The sequence below is a fragment of the Anarhichas minor genome, unplaced genomic scaffold (assembly GCF_050575085.1).
Source record: "Anarhichas minor isolate MPS153535 unplaced genomic scaffold, ASM5057508v1 ptg000024l, whole genome shotgun sequence".
Lineage (NCBI taxonomy): Eukaryota > Metazoa > Chordata > Actinopteri > Perciformes > Anarhichadidae > Anarhichas > Anarhichas minor.
This window is the reverse complement of record NW_027466470.1, coordinates 7022429-7042593: the sequence shown is the minus strand read 5'-3', so window position 1 is coordinate 7042593 and position 20165 is coordinate 7022429. Positions and strand designations below refer to the sequence as shown.

Here is a 20165-nt window from a genome sequence, read left to right as displayed (position 1 = left end):
AAACTCTCCTCTTTCTCACACTGTCACACAAGCTCTAAAGCACAGACAATGAATTCCTGCCTGGAGTGCTGTGAATTGTAGCTCTTGTGTAACTAATGTGTTACTTTCTGTCTCCCTCCACAGTAAGATGTTGCTCACCAAATTACTCAGTTTGGCTCTGGAAAAAAAAAAAGATTGCTCAGTGCAGGAAAGAACATATATACCCCCCCCCCCCCACCCCCATTCAGCAACAGAGCAGAATGCAAATGACTACTGTTATCACTGGCCATGAATATTATCAACACCTTTCAACTCAGGAGGCTGCATTCAAAAGACATTATCCTGTCATGTTCATCAGTGAGGTGTGAATTACTGGCTGTTGGCAGATAAACAACTAATCAATTCCCAAATCGATGGCAACATCCTCTCCTACATTAATTACTGACTTAAAAGCATAACTTAATTAAAGGAAAACATCGCCACAAAGAAAAGCTAAAACTTTTTTTTCTTTTAAGTTCGGGGGGGGGGGGGGGGGGGGGGGGAGTTTTTCGGTGGGGAGTTTTTCCTCCTCGTGAATTTTTGGGAGGAGGGTGTTGGCCCCAAACGTCATTCCAAGGGAGTTGAAGTGAATGTGGACTTCCCCAAACTTGGAGTTTCATCAGTCACTGGGGCAATGTGACTGTGTTTTTTTGGGAACGTCGCGCATGATAATAGCAGAGTAGCCTCTTTTTTCTGTGTTAGGAGTATTTATTTTAAGGCGTTTGTTTAGTATGAATTGCAGGAGCGGAGAGATGGACTGGCGGTGGACAGTTTTCACACTGTTTTTGAACTTTCAGTTCACTTACGGGTCTCCCTCCTCTTATGACTTGTTCCAAGGGTCTGCATACACTGGAGTGGTACAGAGACACCGAAACAGGTACGTTACGGGTCTTTATACTCATGTGGCCAACCATTGAAACGTTTCTGCTTTTGAGAAAGTCACAACAAATTCAGCACGGGCGTTTCTTTAATCCCACTTTTACCGAAGGTTAAAGCTGCGTGCCTTTTGTTGCGCAGTTGCCAAAAAAAAAAACGCGATGAAGTCCGAAACTTCTCATTAATCAGAATGACCTCAGACCGGTGAAGATTTAGCCTCTTATGGTCATCTGTAGGCTGTTAACATCCACTGTGCTTTTATCAGCCCGCGGCTAAATTTGGCTGGAGTTTGCCAGTGTTGATAAAAGGTGATAACATTTAGATAAACGCTGGAATGGCAGTGGACTACTCCAATCCCTCACCCAATAAAAATAGACCATTAGTTCATTTGCAACTCTTATACAGATAAACTAAAAAGACGCAACGTTTAGGGTAAGCTAAAGCATTAGAAATCACTAAAAACTTAATAACTCACTTTATTTACGGAGTACTTCTCCAAAAATGTTTCTGATAGTTCTTGGTATATATACATCTTCTTTATTTCTGCCTTCTCTCCTCTCAGGAACTGGTGTGCCTATGTGGTGCGCAGGAACGTGAGCTGCGCCGTGCAGGGGAGTGTGGAGAGCTTCCAGGAGCCCGTACTGGCCCCCTGCCCAGCCTACCAGCGCGACTGCCAGCAACAAGTGACGTGAGCATCCGGGGGACGAGGGCATAGGGTCGAGGGTGCATGTTCAGATGTATGAGATGGACTGGAGTTCTGATACAAAATGTTTCTCTGAGAGACAGAAACAGAAATATTCACAGTGGCGAGAAGAAACGCTGTTGGCAGAACCATAAGCACAGCGTTTTTTTTTTTAGCAAGTTAAAAAGCCCACTGAAAAGGCAAAGGCTTAAACAGGAAATGGAGCGTAAAGCTAATGAGGACTAGAACTCTCTCTATAGCAATACACATGTTACCTGAAATAGCCTTCCAAGTTACAGGCTAGTGTTAACAGTGATCACCTGTGGACACGCTCCACTGTTGAACACTCCTGCACTTCTATTTTCTTTCAAACATAGTTCTCTACATGAAACAGCTCACAACAAGGTCTGTGGATTATCTTGAGTAACAGGGTCATGATCTCTGGAAAGAGTCATTGCTGTTGATCGTTTCAAATGTATTTTTTGGCGCTTTGAGCAACACAAGCAGAGCGGAGTGTAGTTCCATTATATTGGAGAAAAGGCAGAGATCTCTCTATAGCTGATAGCTCCCAAACTATGCAACTCACACCAAAACAATCTAGATTGATAAAAGTCCCTACAGGTAAGAGGAAAAATATGTAGGCCTGCTATTGATTTTTGGGGTGAACTTTCCTTTTAACATGTAAAAAAAAAAAGCAGCATATTCATGATGTTCAAAGGATGTGGTTTCTTGGAGTGTTATTGATTCTTTACTGGAACATGTGTTGCAATTTAATATATTTAGCTTTGTAAATCATTTTTAGTTGTGAAACAACACATGTTATCTGTTGTTGAGCTTTGTGATCCAAACAGCCACAACAGCCAGTGTGTGATGGAAAAGATCCCTGGAAACAAATCATTCTTACGTCACGGGAACACACTTCCAAGTTTCTGCTTGAAGCAAGAAGACCTGGCAGTGAGAGGAGACACCTCTGGATTTTTCCATTTCTAAGTGATCACATAATGTATTGGCTTTATCTCATGTGCGGATGAGATGAAATTAAAGGAAAAATCCCCTTTTTACCCTTTTAGATCACATCCGGGGTCGTATTGTGCACTTATTTAACAATATATGCAAAAAGATGAAAAAACATGAATGTCTTTGTATTGTCATATTAATATATCATTTTCTTTTCTTCCAGTAAAACAATATACGAGGTGGGCTTACGTAAGATAGTACCAACCAATGATATCAAGACATAATGATTCCGTTTCACTGATGCTAAAGGCACTTTCGGTTTCATTGGGACTTTAAGCACACATAGTTGACTCCAGCTCTGATGTTAAGGATTATAGTTTCCTCTCTTCTATTTGTCAAGCTAGAACAGTGACATAAGTGAGGGTGTCAGTTAGGAAATGTGCAAAGATGATTGTTTCAATCATCAACTTTCCAGATGTTCTGCATGACATGACCGCTGCCTTCAGGGAAGTGGTGTCATCTATTGTTTCTTTGGGAACTGTTTTCCTTGGCTAGAAAGTTGAAGTGATAAAGTAGAGAAGCTCAAAAAGTGTTCCCAAAGGCAGATGTTTTGGTGATTGCAGGAGTCAACAGATCCCAATAAAAATACACATTATTGGAACAGTTTCTTCTTTTTTGGAATGGCAGATTAGATGTAGAATAACATCCCATAAATGGTCTGGATTTGATCTTGGAAATGAAGCTCAGTGTTCCCAAGTTTATATTCATGTTTGTTTGAGCTTTTGAAAAATTGGTTACTCTGCCCTGTTTTACAGATACCAAAATCGCTTTCGACCTACATACAAGATTGCCTTCAAGACGGTCACAGAGTTGGAGTGGAGATGCTGTCCTGGTTACCACGGTCTGGACTGTAAAGATTTAAAACTACCCCCAGACCGACAAACTGTTCAGGGAACACAGCCTTACCTTCCACCAAATCCTGGATATGCATACAGACACACACAGAGTAAGAGACATTTTATTTGAGAGTTTTTTAAATTTCTGCAAAATATCTATGTATTTCCAAATGTAACTAAGTACCACTCAACAACTAATTTAAGCTACCTTAGTGTCTTTCGCTTAAAGGAGGAGAGAATGTAAACAATAATAATCGCATAACTTATTTTCTGATCATAGGGCCAGAGCGGAGAGAGACAGGGCACCATGAGGGGAGGCATGTTGGGACAGATAAGGTGCGTCTTCTCGAGGGTGAAGTTCAGCGCCTGTCTCAGACAGTCCTGGATCTCCAGTCTGCTTTGACCGGGTTAACTGCCAACCTCCGCACAGATCTGCAGGAAGACACAAAGAAGATACTGGTGACACTTCTCAACAACATGCGTCCACCAGACAGTGCTACGGCTGCGGGCGCAGAGGAGACCCCGGCAGTGCTGGATGGTCATCAGGCTACCAGAGGTGGGATTGCTGGAGAGGCTATAGAAAAAATAGTGACCCGGTTGAATGATATCAACAATGAACTGAAAAGCAAGGATGAAGCTTTGGAGGACCTAAGAGGAACCATGACAAGTCATGAGGGGCAGATCCGCGTCCTGATGGATGCCTCTCAATCTCAGACTCCAGCTATAGCGGAGTTTGATGTCATACAGACCTATGTTGATGGAAAATTTGAGAAGCTGAAGAAGGAGCATGACCATAACGTGGAGGAACAGATGGCCAAGCTGCAAAGCTCATGCAACGACAAGATCAAGACCTGTGAAGACAACCGTGATCAAGGTTTGGTCAGCTTGACCAAGCTGGTCGATACCAAGGAGGCTGATCTGAGAAAGGAGATCCGGGCACTACGTCTGGACATGGCAGCAGCAGATGGACCTATACGAACTCAAAGGCAGACTGATCCATCCAAAGTGGAAGAGGAGCATAGTGACCACAAAGACCTGTGGCGGGAGATTAACCGTATTGCAGAGGCTCATCGCATCCTGAACGTCCGCATTGACAACGAGCTGGCGCACCTGTCTGCTCCTCGAGAAGACAATGATTTCGGCCTGATGATTGAAGAGCTGGAGGCACGCATTAACATCACGGAGCAAAATGCAGAGACTCACTGCTTCTATATCGAAGAGAAGCTGACCCGAACGATCTCGGACGAAGTGGCAGGACTCCGGCGGCTTCTGGAGGAGCGTTTGGACAGCATGGAGGACCAGTTTACAAACATGCTGGTGGAAATGAGCAACAGCTCCTACCCTGGGATGTTTAGTGACTCCATGGATGGCATCCAGACAGAAGTCAACAACAATAAGTTCCTCCTCAAAGGTTTGGATGATAAGGTCAATGCTGTTGGAGAGTTGTGCTCTGCAGGATGTTCAGGCTCAGGAATTAGTGTAGGTGCAGTGAGTTCCTCGCCCACACCTAAAGGTCTAGAAAACATTTTGACGGACCTGAGTCGGTACAGGAATGAATTGGACATTCTCAACACAGATGTCAATGCCAACGCGGACAAGCTCAGGCAACTGGAAGATCTGGTTGGACGGCAGTCAGTCGCAAATGAGAGACGTGCGAAGACGATGGACGACTTCCAGAAGAGATTGATTAATCTCCAAGATAATGTGCTCGGTCTGGCTGGAGCTGTTACCGGGCTAAGTGACTCCTTAAGCAAATACAACCAGGATATGCACAAAATAAACTCGACATGCTGCCATGCAGAGCAGAGTGGCTTTGGGAGTCCAGCACGGGACAACTGGGCATCAGTGATCGCAGCACCCAGTAGCCAGGCAGAGGACACCAGACGACATGTGGAAGAGCTGAAAACCAGGTTCAATGCGCTCAGCAGGCAGGTGTCATCTGAACTGAGTCAATGTAAACAGAACACGCAGGGCATTTCTGCTGTGGATGGACGCGTGTCCAGACTTGAAAAGGTGTGTGGAAGGTTAGATGGGGTTTCTGCCAACATCAAAGAGCTGAAAGATGGACTGGAGAGACATGTTGTTGGTCTGCGGGACTATGTGTACAGGATGAACGTCACCTGTGGAAACCATGGCGCGGACATCATCGCGCTGCAGAATTCCCTGCAGAGGTTCCAGGCGCAGCTGTCTGCGATGGCCAAACATGTCTTGAAAGACGTCGCCGCCAAAGAGCCAGGTGAGTTTGTGGTTTGATGACATCATTGGCTGTCTGTGGTAATGTTTGTAGAAGGAAATGATCATTTGGTATTGTGAGGTCATATTTAGGGGGGGTGGAGGAAATATCTACCAACCAAGGGGAATGTAGACTCAGAGCCTACAGGTGGAGGTCGAGGCTTATGAACTGCAGCAGCGGTAATGTGGCAGAAAGGGACAGCAGGTTAAGTACCGCTTAAATACACCACAATGAAAAAGAGTCCACTGCATGTATGTTGCAATAAGAAGAGTATATCATGAGAGTGTAAAATGAGACTGACTACCTGAACCATGTTGCAGGCTTCACTTCATTAGTGAATTTAAAGGAAAAGTTCAACATTTTGGCAGATAAACTCATTTGCTTTGTTGTTGTCTTGAGGCTTCAAAACGTGTTGTGTGCTCGACATTATACAATTAATTTTGTAGAAAGGCAGGCTAGCTCTTTCCCCCTAATTCCAGTATTTATAATAAGCTAAACTAGCTTGGTTCTGTCCGTAGCTTCATATTGAATTTCATCCAACTCTCAGCAAGAAAGCAAATAAGCACAATTGTTACTTTAACCTATTACATTTCAGTATACTATATGACAGTATTAGATGTAGATTATGGCACAGTTTCACCACTCAAAAGTCTATGGATTCTCCCATTAGCGCAGGCAGGCACTTAAATTACTAAATACACACTCCTTTGTAGCTTCCTCTCTAATTTCCGCCATATGATTTTATCAAGTGTGATTAACATCTGTGTAAACACAAACTTTTCCTGAAGATAATCCTCCATATAATGCATTCTGCTTGCTTGGCTTATATGGAGGCTTGGTGGGAAGGATCAGATCCCATGAATGGCCGCAGGGTATTTCCCGGAGAGGGAGGACACGGGTTCACTGGGCCTCCCGTGCTCGCCTTGAATATGTCATTCAATATGTCCCAGCACCAACAGGCAGAGGCCCACGATGGAAACTTCCTGCGACTTAGATCCATGTTTTCCTAAGAATTCCCAAATTTTTATATAAGGAATTACATATTTTAGATGACAAGAGGTCAGCCCCTCCTAACTACTCTGATAATTTACTCGCACTGTTTTGTGCCTCATTGCTCCCTCGTGTAAATGTCAGAACACCCGAGCAGACTGGTGCATCCACATTGAGCTGTGAGGTCTTTTTTCTTGCACCGTGACATTGCTTTTTTGTTGTTGTTACTCATACCACAGAACTGCAGACCTCAATCTCAATTCCCGGTCTCTCAGTACACAATTAAACACACGCACACATATACGCAATACACCTCCCTCCCTCTCTTTTTCCCTTACACATACCAACCTCCAGAGATTCCCGTAGGGTGACCTCAGCCTGATGTGTGGAGTCTGGTCCTCATTAAGGGCCCTGACTCACTGCTGGAGCCAGTCTTGATGGAGAGGGGAGAAGCAGGGCTCCACACCCAGGACCAGATGCTTCGACTACCCTTAGCTGTGATGTCATGGCTAGGGCCCCATCACCGGTGCCTCCCTCTCTCAAACCATCCGAAACAATGGTATGATAGGGACCTGAGGAGAAAAGGAGGGCGGCTGGATTAGTGGTTGTGGAGTAGAGAGACGGAGAGAATGAAGGCATTTGCTATTCCATATTTCACTCTTTGCCAAATTTGGGCAGTTATTTCCAAACTGCGATGTATGATTTCATTACTGTAGACGTAACAGCACACTGCACCTCTGCCCAGCATTAAATCAGACAGGCCTGTGCATACTGTAACAAATTGTCGGGGCCTCTTGATTAGTTTATCCCTAATCCCTGTATCAGTTTCTAGCTTTTTTTCAATATGAGGGAGCATATTTAAAGAAATACATACATATAATTGGGAAATACAATAGACATGTATACTGTATATGTAGTCACCATCACGTTACCCATTGGTTTGTGGACTACGGTTTTGAAGCCTCTGGCATTTTGTCCGTCTCCATCTTGGTTTTTGGCTGCGCCACCTTGTTTTTCTGCGACCAGAAGCGACAAGCGAGGGTGGCGCTAAGTAAAACATTGAATGAGACATTTTCAGGTGACCAAAATGTTACAATTAACTTTCATAAACTAAAAACACACTGTGAAAGGGTAACAGTTGTAAGACGAAAACACGGATAACTCCCAGACCGGAAAACTCCATGGCAGCGACCTGTCAATCAATCACAAGACAGTAACGCCCTAAAGCATACCGTGCTTTATTGTCTATGTTGCTCTAAATGCAACTATAATTTACGAAATGAACATCATGGTGTATTGAAGAAGACTTGAAACTAGCGATTGAGACCATGAACTCGTGTGTATAATGTTTACTGAGGTAATAAATCAAGTGAGAAGTAGTGTAATTTTCTCATAGACACAGTCTGACTGATTTTTGCAACAAGGGGAGCATCAGGAACCCTAATGGCTGTTAAAATAATGCAAGTTTAAGGCGCTTTTGCTTTGGCTTCACTTTTCAACTCTGGAGGTTGCCGCCTGGGAAATACGCATATTAATTTTCTTGCAAATAGTTAGTTGAGAAGATCGATACAACTCACATTTCTGTTTGCTACATGTAAAGCTACTGCCAGGAGCTGGCTAACTTAGCTTAGCATAAAGGCTGGAAACTAGCTAGCCTGGCTCTGTCTAAAGGAAACAAAATCCTCCTACCAGCACCTCTAAAGCTCACTAATTATGTTTTTTTTCAGGCAGCCAGCAACAATGTTTTTGTATGGATTGAATAAACAAGATACTGGTAGGCAGATTTGGCTACTTTGGACACAGGCAGGCGAGCCGTTTCATTTTTACAGTCGTTGTGCTAAGCTAAGTTAGCGTATCGCTGGTGGTATAGCTTCATATTTACTGTACAGACATGAGAAATGTTTATTCTTCTCTTCCAACTCTCGGCAAGAAAGTGAATAAACGTCTTCCCCAAAAATGTTGATCTATTCCTTTAAAGGCAAATAACATGATATTCTCTCTCTTTGTGCTTCATAGCCTGTATCCCCCGAGAGAGGGAGTGGGACTGTGTGGCTGAGGTAGCATGAGGATTTTACGTTTTCCTCAAGTACGGGAAGGAGATAAATAGTTTAAATGGAGATAAAACATTTCTATGAAAAATCCCAGCTCTGCGGGTGTGGTGGTGGTGGAGAGCCTACTGAAATGTTTCCTCAGTCATATGAAGACCCAGAGGAGGCTGCGAACAGATGAGGTGTTGTAATAACAGAACTGAAAGATTAACTGGAATAGCTTTGCCCTTACTCAATGTGACTGCTGAATGGAATTTGCGTGACTTCAGTTGCAAAATGTTGGCACTGCTCTGCCCACAGCAGCAGCGAAGGGTCTGCTGCTACAGCTCGTCAGTGTTCGTTTCTGGCCGTTTGCTTTCCGAGAGGGAGTCGCGGTTAAGCAGCAGTGACTCTGTATAACACAGAGGTATCAAAGTGATTGTGAAATTACATGTGATAAAGCAGACTGTTTGATATAGGTTATTAGGAAATGCTTCTGTTTTCAAAGAGCCTGAGCTTCCTGTTCCTCATTCAGACGGTGACTAATCAACTGTCTTGTTCTGAATTTTTCTCATTTGATTCTCAAGAACTTTTTTCCTCCTTTTTTTGGAGGTGATCCCAGTCTAGCTCAAATCACTACCCTGTTTCTCTCTCCCTCTCTTATCTCTGAACTACTCTCCCTTTTCTCACTCATCGCTCTCTCCTTCTGTCCAGTTTCTTTTTTTTTTTTTTGTCCTTCCAAGAATGCCAGAGGACTTATTTTCCTCCTCTCCCTCCACCCTGTCCTTTGGGTGTTTCTATTGACAGATGAGGCCTTCAGAAAAGAAAAGAAAAAAAAGCAGTTGTATTAAAGCAGGGATAAATTGAAGGCTTTGATTTCATGGATCAATGCTTTGCAATTGATCATTCTGACTTTATACAGGAGAGACAGGCAGTGAGATTAACTGTCTACCGTGATGAAGGAAAACAAGATATCAAAGGCTTTTCGAAGTCAAAGGGTGTCCGCTTGGAAAATAATGAAAAATTGAACTCGACACCACAAACACACACACACAGTATATATTTAGTGTGCTTTGACTGCAACAGCTTCCCCAGAGAGACCTCTGAAGCCCCGACGTGAGGTGTTTCCATCTCTGACCGATGAGCCCATCTGGAAGTCTTCAGAGGAGAATGGACCCAGATACACGATGGGAGTCCCCGAAGGTCTGCCATGCAGTGCACAATTTGAACCTCCCTGGGGTGGAGGATGAAATTGTGTCGATGTGCATAGCAAGAAAAGAAAAATGTATGGTCAGAGTGTGAGCGATGCGTTATTGTGTGCGTAACCGCCACTCCCTGCACTGTGCCCCTTGACACCATTTTCCATCGCATGATCAGCTTGTCTGCTGCAATATGGCTCGACGCTTTCAGACACTTTTGAACACTCACGCACTATCACCCGAATCTGTGGACTGCAGCTTCCCTCCCCTTGAGGGTGTCTCAATCTGCTTGTGAGTAATAACATCTGTTTTTGGTGACGCTCTTCTTGGTTGCACCAGCACTGGTGTGTGTGTATGTGTGCGCCAGTCTGTGTGTGTGTGTTTTTTTGTTCGACTTTGTGGCTGCCCCCTTAGTGAGACACTGGCTGAGAGCTCATGGGAAATATGCACTCAGCCAACAAACGTCCTGAAGGAGGCACGGGAAGGAAATGAGGAAGTGATTTGTGATTATCTCAGTACAACATGATTGCTGGGTTTAATTTGTTTTTGATTATACATGTGGTTTCTGAGTAGCTTGTGGTATCACATGCAGTAAGGAGGAGGAGTTTCGATGGTTGCTGATGTTTTATTTAATAAGAACAGAGTGGATTTCATAATCCGGAGCAACAGGCAGACTTTAATGTAATACTGTTGCTCTCAGGTACTTGGATTGATCGCTTTTCCTCAGTACAAGACTGGATGTACAGTTGACTTCAGTTGATTCATCGCTCAAGCTGAAAAGTCATTTAATGGTACCCCGTGGGGTTTGAACGTGAATGTTCATTCATGATTTATCAGTCTTGATTGTTTTGGCGTGAGAATCCTTCAGAGATGTCTGCCTTCTCTCTAAGATAAGGGAACTCAGCTTAGCTGCTCAAAGCACCCAAAAAAATAGGAGCTATTTACTTTCATCCACAGTTCTCTACATGAAACTGCTCACAACAAGGTCTGTGGATTATCTTGAGTAACCGGGTCATGATCTCTGGAAAGAGTCATTGCTGTTGAGTTTTTCAAATGTATTCTTTTTGGCACTTTGAGCACCGCAAGACGAGTGCCATACAGTCCCATTATACTGGAGAGAAGGCAGACCCCGATATTTCCAAAAACTAGGCAACTCACACCAAAACAATCTAGTTTGATAAATAGCACGACAGGTAAATAGAAAAATATGTTATTTTAATTTTAGCGTGAACGTTCCCTTTAAGGTTCACAACTTTTCTCCAGAGCTGCTCTTTAACTGCTGATGGGGTATGGTTGAAAGTTCTCTTGTAATATAACACTGTTGTGTTTACATTAAGTATTTCTCACTGAAATACATGAGACATTCTCCTTGAAGGGCCAACAAAGTGGTTAAATGTATTTCCCAGCTCATTAAAGACAATTTTGGAAGAGGGACTTGAACCAGCTAATCGGTGATCAGCTGTTCGTGCTTCAATAATACATGCATAACATGAAGTTGTGATTTATCACACGTATATCTCTTGGAAATGGCTGGTTTACCTATTCAAGAGAATATAAGGTGATGCGGAAATGTCAGTAAAAAAATGCTCAGGAACGTTCTTTAATGCAGAAATATGCTTTATCCTTAAACGTAAAACCTCTTCAGTGAATCTTAAATGCAGCTTGACACAATCAGTCTGACACCTGGCTGTGAGACGGAGCTGACACAAAGTAGGTATACTGTAATTATTTTTTGTTATTTGTCCTCAGGACACTCTCACAACATCAATATGCCCACCTCAGAGGCCCAGCTGATGTCTGCGCCCTCAGGGGGTCTGGCAAGCAGTCGACTAGTTTCCGTTCAGATGGTTCTCGTTGCGACCGCCTGTTCTGCTTTTATGAAGGGTAATAATGGTACCGGTTGAAAACAAAAAAGCTCAGAGGGCCACTGAAAGCCAGGTCTAATTTGGCCTGTCATCAAAATTCAAGTTGTTAAAAGAGAATTCACAGGAGAAGGGAGGGATGTGGTCTGAATCTTAGAGAGGAAGTGGGACTTATAAACAAAAATGTTCATTGGAGGCTTGTGCCTTTGCAGAGAACATTTTACATCACTTTCAGTTGTCGTGACCAGATGGTAACGCCTATCATATGGTCAGAAAGTGAACTGTAATTTGATTTATTTACAATCTTCCCACTGTCTTTTTTTCTTTCTAAGGAATGACCTTAAGACCAGAGAGGCCCGCTTCCTCGCCAGATTCCACCAGAACCAGAATCCAACAAATCCACATCCCTTTCATCATCCCACCGCTGCCATCCAGCCCCAGGCAGCCGCACAATCCCAGCCAGCCACTGCAGCCCAACATGCACACGATCAAGATCAGTTCGCCAAGCCAGCCGCCCAGCCCCCGGCAACCGGGCCACGCCACTCTCCCGCTGGTTCCCATGAGGCCGGTGGTGGAGACGGGCGAGGCCGGACCTCCAGGGTACAGCCGCAGGGTGACCGTGCGGAGAGGGTCTGAGGACTCGTCCAGCATGCCTGTCAAAGGATTTGCTGGCGCACCAGGTGAGAAGTGCCAACGGTGATGATCTCCGTCACACTGCAGCTCTAATCTGGACGATTTAATTCAGTAAATCTGTGTGAACACAACGGATTTATGGCTCAAAACCTGATTTGGTCATTTTAGCCACAAATAAAAATGAAATACATAATATAGGTACTTCTTGGTATGTACAAGTTTAATCAATCTTTATTTGTATCGCACCTTTAATACAGATTACTGCAGTTCAAAGTGCTTCACAGATAACTGGCATGCCAAATGAAAGTTTGGAAAAATTACGAGTGAAATTTAACAATTTGAAACCACTGCACACGAGACATTAAAATGATAAAGTGTAATAAAATATAATTAACGACTATTAAAACCTAGCAGTAAAGGAGCGTGAAATAAAAAGCAGATGAATAAAATAACAATAAAATAGAATAACATTTTACAACTTATATACAATCAAATAAGTGAATTAAATAGTTTAAATATCTATAAATATATAAAGGCCCGGCTGAATAGGTTTTAAGTTTACGTTTAATAACACTTCTAGCAGCTCTCAGATACTCGGGCAGACTGTTCCAGATGATCGGAGCATAACAGCTAAAATCGGTTTCACCAAAGGTTTTAGTCCTGCACTTTGGAACAACTAACCGACTCGTGCCAGAGAAGTACAGGAAATAACAAAATAAATAAATGACACTATTAACTATTAATAATGACATCTTGTTCAATAAACCACATTAAAGTTTGTTTGTGAGTAAAATCTGCCCACGTGCAGCCTCATGCTCTCCGTTCCCCCGGGCTGAAATCTAAAGCGTATGTACGAACGCTGAAACTGTCATCCCTGCTGAGACGAGAAGAAGATTTCATGACACCGTGTCATAATTCTGGCACCATGGAGAGCGAGACTGAGCCAGCGTTACCACATGTGTGACACAATAAATGTATGTTCCTCTTTTCAACAGTGCTGTCAAATCCCAGTCACATCAGATTCACTCATCCAAACCACATCAGCATTGACAAAAAAATTTGGTTTCACACATGGAACTCATAACATAGGTTTAATTATCCATGTTTTCTTTTGTCATCAACACAAAGGAATGCTGTACTTAAAAGGCTTCAAACTGGGGCCAACTCAAATTGGACAGAAGAGACAACAGATAGTCACAGAGCCAGTTCTGGATTGAATTACTATGACTGCATATATAGGATGAGTAGGGAAAATATCATCGGCTTTGTTTTGGCAGTAAAATAATAGAGAACAGCTTTAAAATATGTCCTATAAATCCATGTTGGTCGAGATTCTTAACCTGTGAATCAAACTGTGCATTCAGAATTCATGCAAATCTTCAGGCTTTAATATAGAGTCGTAAAAGTTCTGAATTACTCTGCACCATTGAAGGGCATGTTTTCACATCATCATTACAGGGCTGAGAATCCTTGTGATTGGATGGTTGGATATCTGTTATTATGATTGTTGGTCTCATTCGGAAATAAAACAGCACAAATATCTGCAGGTTTAGATCCATTTCAAGGAAACTGTAAACGCTTGAGTCTACTTATAGATCCCATTGTGCTGTAACAGCTAAAACAACATCATACTCATTCAAAAAGCCACTTGTAAAACCAAAATAATGCAGATTACAACTCCCGTTTTGTTTTAATTCATACCTTCCTCTGGGAAACCACCCCGCACTGTGCAGATGGAAAACCAAACAACTGCCTCTGGCACTAACTTCTCTCTTCAGATGATGATAAAACATGATGCGTTTGTCATCCGTTCCTTTTGCAGGCTATCCTCCTCTGCAGCCTGTGTCTTTCAAGCCTCAATCACCCAGCCGGCAAGGTATTGTAGCAGTTCATTATTCAGTTACTACGCATGCATCTGCAGGCTTTGCCATTCAACTACATCAGTGCAAAAAAAACAACAACCCCAAAAACTGGAAAAGCTGTGAATAATTTGTAGCCTGAGAGTGTGAGGGAGTGGGAACTGGATGCGTTTAGTTTAAGGAGATGTGGGCGGACGATGGAAGGATTTTAGCTCATCTGAAGGCACTCACCAGAAAGTTTTTAACCCGGGCTGCATGGTGTTACATTTGGTGACGTTGGAGACAATTCCTGAAGTAGATAATGGCTATAGTCAGTGGCTAAAAGTTGATTCTGTATATTGATTTTTAACATATTAGAAACCCTTGAGCTCACAGCCGTGACTGTACGCATAAATACACAATCAACACTTTCTATATTTGTACCTTGTAGTTCCCGTAGCAGTGAAGACGCCCTGGAACCCGACGCATCACGCTCCAGCTGAACCACCAGGTAAAAATCAGCTCAATTCTAGTAACTGCATAGAATAAAGAAAAAAAAATACAAATCGTTAGCTTAAATATAAGGATTTTGTGAAGGCGTCAAGTTATGCATTTCTTTCAGTTACTGTATATAAAGTGAGAAATGTAGTTTGTCTTTGAAATGAGGTGCTGATCGACTTACACGTTATCGTTCCAGCTCCTGCCGACATCGGCGGAGATCCCTTCTCCTTCTCTGCCGGCCTCACGCAGCAGCCGCTCTCTGCAGACTTTGGCTTCATCCGCTTCAACAGAGTTCTGGTCAACGACGGAGGACACTACAATCCCCACACAGGTACACAACAGCGGCAGATTTAATATCTGTTGCAGTGTCACTACGACACTGTACATGGACATTGACATAGTCAAGTTGCATAGTAACACCAGTTGGTTTCTTCGAGTCTTTTGTGGTTTCTTTAGTTTTTGGTCGGGGCTCTGCCCTTCACATCTGTGTGACAGCTCGAGTTCAATTTATCTCCTTTGCTAAAGTTTTTCTTCTTTATTTTGTGCATATAACAAAACAAAAGAGACAAGATACACAGTAGCATAAGAAAATGCACAGGTGGGTTGAAAAAAAAAAAAAAAAAACCTGAGGGCTTGAACCAATCCATATTTATTTTGTGGTACCGCAAACTAAACAAACTTTTAAATTCATTTTTGTTCAGAATGAGGACTGGATTTTGTCTTTTCCGTTGGAAGGCCATTAGGTTTTGGTGGAAGGGAACAGAGGGAATTATTTCACAATACAAGAACTATTGTTTTAAGAAAGACTTTAAACATAACTTGTTCTCAAGGCTTCAAAACTAATCCAGCTATTAGGCTATGACAACAGGACCCACGGTAGGAGTAACATTACATTCTAGTCATTGATCTCACCCACTCCTTCCCTTTCTCATCTCCTCAGGGATCCTCACCGCACCTCTGGATGGCCGATACCTGATTTCTGGACTGCTGACCGCAAAGCAGGGTGACCGCGTGGAGGCCGTCCTGTCCGTGTCCAACCGCAGCGTCCACAGGCTGCAGAGCTCGGCGGGGCCTGCGGCCGGTCAACACGGGGGCTCAGCCGGCGGCAACTGTGGCTGCGGAGGCTCGGTGTCCTTCAGTCTGATCCTGCCCCTGAGGAAAGGAGACCGCGTGGGCCTGGTGAGGACCGGAGGCCAGCTGGCCACCACCAGAGCCAGGGAGATCCTGTCCACCTACAGCGCCATCTTCCTGTACGCACCACAGGACAAGAGATAGCTGGAGCTCAGCTGGACTAGTTTGTTCCCAGACAGTTGGACTGGAGATGTTGGAGAAAGCATAGGTTTCACTGTGATGCCGCTTCTTTGCCACACAGTGCCGGTGTGTGAAGATCCTCACTTATAAATTCAGCTAAAGTCATTACATTGCCATATATACCTGAATACAAGAAGCAGGATTTGTTTCAAATATATTTGATTATCAAGATGCCTTTTTTGTACCTATTGTGAATGTCTTGTGTAAATAAGTGTTTGTAAATTAACATAAAAATTCATAAAATGTTATTTTAACAAAGCCATCTCAGAGACTCAGTAGGCAAGAATGTGATATCACCATCCATAAACCATGATAAATCAAAGCGTACGCTCACTCCATCTTACTCTGTAACCCACACTGTGGAAGGAGAGAATGATTAATAAATACACATGAAGAGGTTTTGCAACACCACTTGCTTTTATTAATATTACAGACTCAGCTGGCTTCAGAAACTGCACTGAGGAAGAAGGCAAAAAAACCAAACATACATCACATAAAGTGGGTGTGGATGAAAAAAATAAATTCCCCCTCACTTGACTCCCGAGACTTAACATACTCGAGCAGCAAACTAGGAACCAGCAGCAGAGTATTTAGCCTTCAGTTCAGCCTTAATCTTTAAAGGAGAGAACTGCTGATTTACAGTCACAGTTTAACAGTAACTCAGTGGGCTGTTATCTGGTTACGGGATTCAATAAAACAAATGCGGAATTACCTGAGGTATTTTAACTGTATTGATACTTCTCTAGCCTGTGGTTACTGTTGAACTTCTTAACTCAGAGTGGAGACAGAGAAAAGCACACAAATGTATTCCGTTAGAAACTTTAATCGATACAAATATGACCACAAGCCACACTTTGTTAGCTTCATTAGGCCTGCATTTTTCTTTTCTTCTTACAACTTATTTTGTTCTTTAAACACTTTATTATTAAACCACATCTCTATACAAATCTAACAGCATACAGTTAAGGTATTTCTGCCGGTCAGACAATCAAATAGCAAGCATTACCTCCAAACAGAATGGAACAAACGATCAGAATAAAACGATAAGGCATCGACGACAGAAGAATGTGATGATCAGCACACACACAGGATCATTTTCCACAGCAGTTGAGCGAGAACAAACAATATTATATATTTACATATACCACGTATCCCACGATCATAGAGGATGAAGTGTGATTCTTCCACACGAGATGCTTTACTTTCATAGAAAGAATGGAATTCATTTTGTTAATCATAAAGATAGATTTCTATTTGACTTCACCAAACGTTGTAGAGCACAAGCAAATTAAATCGAACACAAAACAGGCATCTTAAATCAACACAAAAACTGAGCTACAGAGTGAAAGCGGGAAACACTTCAGCGAAATAATGACGATAATAGTGACAATCTGGACGAAGCCACGATCGTAAATTGTGCTTTTTTTTGTATTTAATGGTTTTTCGTCAAGTCTCAATTCAATTCAATCAAGTCTCCGTCCGACTCTTGTCCTCAATAGCACACACACTATCATGTTACACTTGTGCTGGAGGTATGATCCATGTCAGTGGAACGGCCCACGAGTTTTCTACGACACAACACACATAATGCCAGTGAAGCGCTTTCAAAAAGCTTCCTCAAGTATTTCCTGTTCATCTCCAAACAAGACACAATGGCTCTTCCTCTGGCTCCTCACCAGAGGCCCGGGATCAGTCTTTCCCCTTTCTCACACACACACACACACACACACACTCTCACATCCCCTTTTAATAATTGTTTTTATTGACATATTTCAGAATAGCTGCATTGTGGTGTCAGAAGGTCACTCACAAAGAACTAGAACTCTTCCACCCTGCATTGATTGCATACTCTGGTCTACCGTCTATGGAGACCTTCAGTGAAGTGCATGTGGGTGAGAAGTGTTCCGGGTTGCACCTGTGGGTGCAGCTTAGACAAAGTGTGTTGGAGAAGTCTTGGCAAAGCCACCGAGGGAACATAAGCAAAAGTCAAATGAATCATGTCACCCCAACAGCAGCAGCAGCACTCTGTGATTAGGTATGCGCACACACACACACACACACACACATCCTGCAGAGGACCTCGCTAACGAAAAAAAAAAAAAAAAATCCTTCATTTTAAGCCCCCTCTCTTTTGATCGGCTCACTGCTCCAACTCGAGCGTTACCTTTTACATCTACACACATTTTAATACTAAATCAGTTGATTCTGAGGTTGGCTGAGGAATGTGTATGTACCTTGCATGTTGAAAGTTTCACTGTAAAACAAGGAATACAGATCGTTGTGAAAATGGGATACAGATCTGAAAAAAAAAATAAAAATAATAAATCATACAAGGCCTACCAGTTACTGTTAAGTGCATGTTAACGTATGACCACCCATACAAAATACCAATTGTAAGTATTTCCACATCACATTGATGATAAATTACTTTTTTTCAGACAAGCAAAGGCATCACGATAGAAATCAATAACTTAAACATACCAAGTATCATAAATAATGAATGCATTGTTAACAAAACAGTTGATTCGACAGAGCTCGTATAACAGAAGAATCACTTTAAAATAACAGCGAGACGACACACCACGAAGCGCCTTCATTTTGTTTTCAAGTCGCATCTAAATGTGCATCTTCACATACTTGCTGGCAATCCCTGGTATGACCTTGATTAATACCAACATGACACATTCGGTATAACACCTTTGTAAGCTCTCTCTGGCGATCCGGAATCTTTTCCAGCAACAGTGCACTAATGACCAGTCAGCCAACCCACAGTCGTAGTAGCTTCCTTAAACCTGCCGAGTATGGTTCATGGTACTTAATGTTTGAGAACAGGACTGGATCAAGCCACAGCTTGATATTACCGGCATAGGACTCGTGGCCAGTGTTGATTGCCTACCCTGTGTCTTTTTTTTTTTTTTTTTTTTTTTTAAGCTTTGAAGGTGTCATTTCACTACTTCATGGCACTCAGGAAATGTGATAAAAAAAAAAATAAAAAAAAAATATTTTCCTTGAGCTCAGACTCTGGTGCTAAGGGCCAATACCTCGCATGGGGCTTCAGTCACGTCCCTGATGGCAAATGCAGACCAGCCCGTTTGCTAGAAGTCACAGATCTTTATCCCTGTGCTTTGATGGGCACGACATCGTGCTCGTTGGGTTGCCTTCACAGGCATGAGGGAAGATGATCATTTAGTCGGTGATTAGTCTCTTGGGATTATTCATCAGGATTTACTGTTCTGGAGATAACTTCCACTCATCTTGATAATGGGCAATTACGGTTTGCGTCTATGGTCATAACCCTCTTACTGTGCGAGCATGTTTAAGTACTATATAGCAAAGTTTGGGTTTCAGTCCACGAGTTTCCTGGAGACGCATTCAAGTGCACAGTCCAGCTGCATGTATACGAGCACCTGGGTATCCATACGTGCTGGATTAGACCAGCTCCTCGGGGTCGACGTCTGGTATGGGCTGTCTCCAGTAACAGAAGGAGCTGTACTCCGGCAGGACAAAGGCCTCGTTCTGCTCTTTACTCAACAGAGGGAACACGTGCTCCACCAGCTCACTGAGCCGGCAGTACCTGTGGAGAAACAGACGAGGTTAGAAAAAGAGGCAGAAAGGTAGGGACAGACAGAGAGAGAAGAGAAATATTCATAAAGACTTAAACAATGATATTAACAGGTATTTCTAGCTCGTTAGCAATCAAAGAAAAACAAAAGAAATGCAGTAATGACAGAATTCGTATGAAGGTTAAGAGTTGTAAATTGCGTAAAATGTAAAAAAAAATAAAATAAAAATAAAAATAAAAATAAACTGTACACACCGCTGATATACATTACATCATAACGTTGGTATGGTATGCGTTAGCAAACAGTATTTACACATCAACCAGATGCTGAGCAACATTAGCATTCATTTTACATTATGTTCCTGGAAAGCCGACAATGAATTTTAATCCAATATACACTCTCCTCTGAGGCGAGCATCCGTCTCTTTAGCTGCTAAATGCTCCACTACGTTCAACATCTAGTCACCAACTAGTCAGTAAATCTGAAAACAGAGGCCTTCTGTTGCTGGAAACAAGGAAACAATGATTTAAAAAGACACTAAAAAGCTCCATAAATCTGAGTTTATGCAGAGTTGCATGA

At 42.7% G+C, this 20165-nt stretch overlaps 2 protein-coding genes and 1 long non-coding RNA gene across 8 annotated transcripts in view; 1 reads left to right on the top strand and 2 right to left on the bottom strand.

Annotated features, from left to right (window-relative positions):
• The first annotated feature begins 674 nt into the window (after positions 1-674).
• Positions 675-16420, top strand: emilin2a (elastin microfibril interfacer 2a). The gene is given in 9 exon segments (XM_076097650.1): positions 675-895; positions 1457-1582; positions 3349-3539; positions 3710-5665; positions 12073-12420; positions 14196-14249; positions 14663-14722; positions 14909-15043; positions 15653-16420. Coding segments are annotated over 9 exon segments (3417 nt in total). The 5' UTR covers positions 675-683; the 3' UTR covers positions 15988-16420.
• On the bottom strand, positions 3538-15613 carry LOC142956207 (uncharacterized). Its single transcript, XR_012956000.1, has 8 exons — positions 14894-15613; positions 14656-14747; positions 14464-14521; positions 11656-12490; positions 8933-9913; positions 7585-7668; positions 7001-7224; positions 3538-3861 (listed from the first exon to the last, which is right to left on the bottom strand). It is a non-coding gene; the product is annotated as an uncharacterized LOC142956207 (long non-coding RNA).
• The window catches only part of lpin2 (lipin 2), a 23130-nt gene continuing 19382 nt past the window's right edge, over positions 16418-20165 (bottom strand). For 5 of the 6 annotated variants that reach the window (XM_076097649.1, XM_076097646.1, XM_076097645.1 and 2 more), the window contains one exon: positions 16418-19597. In XM_076097649.1, the coding sequence (XP_075953764.1) occupies positions 19453-19597 (145 nt within the window). In that variant the 3' untranslated portion in view covers positions 16418-19452. The remainder of the gene's footprint in view (positions 19598-20165) is intronic. The other variant, XR_012955999.1, reaches the window with a different exon arrangement.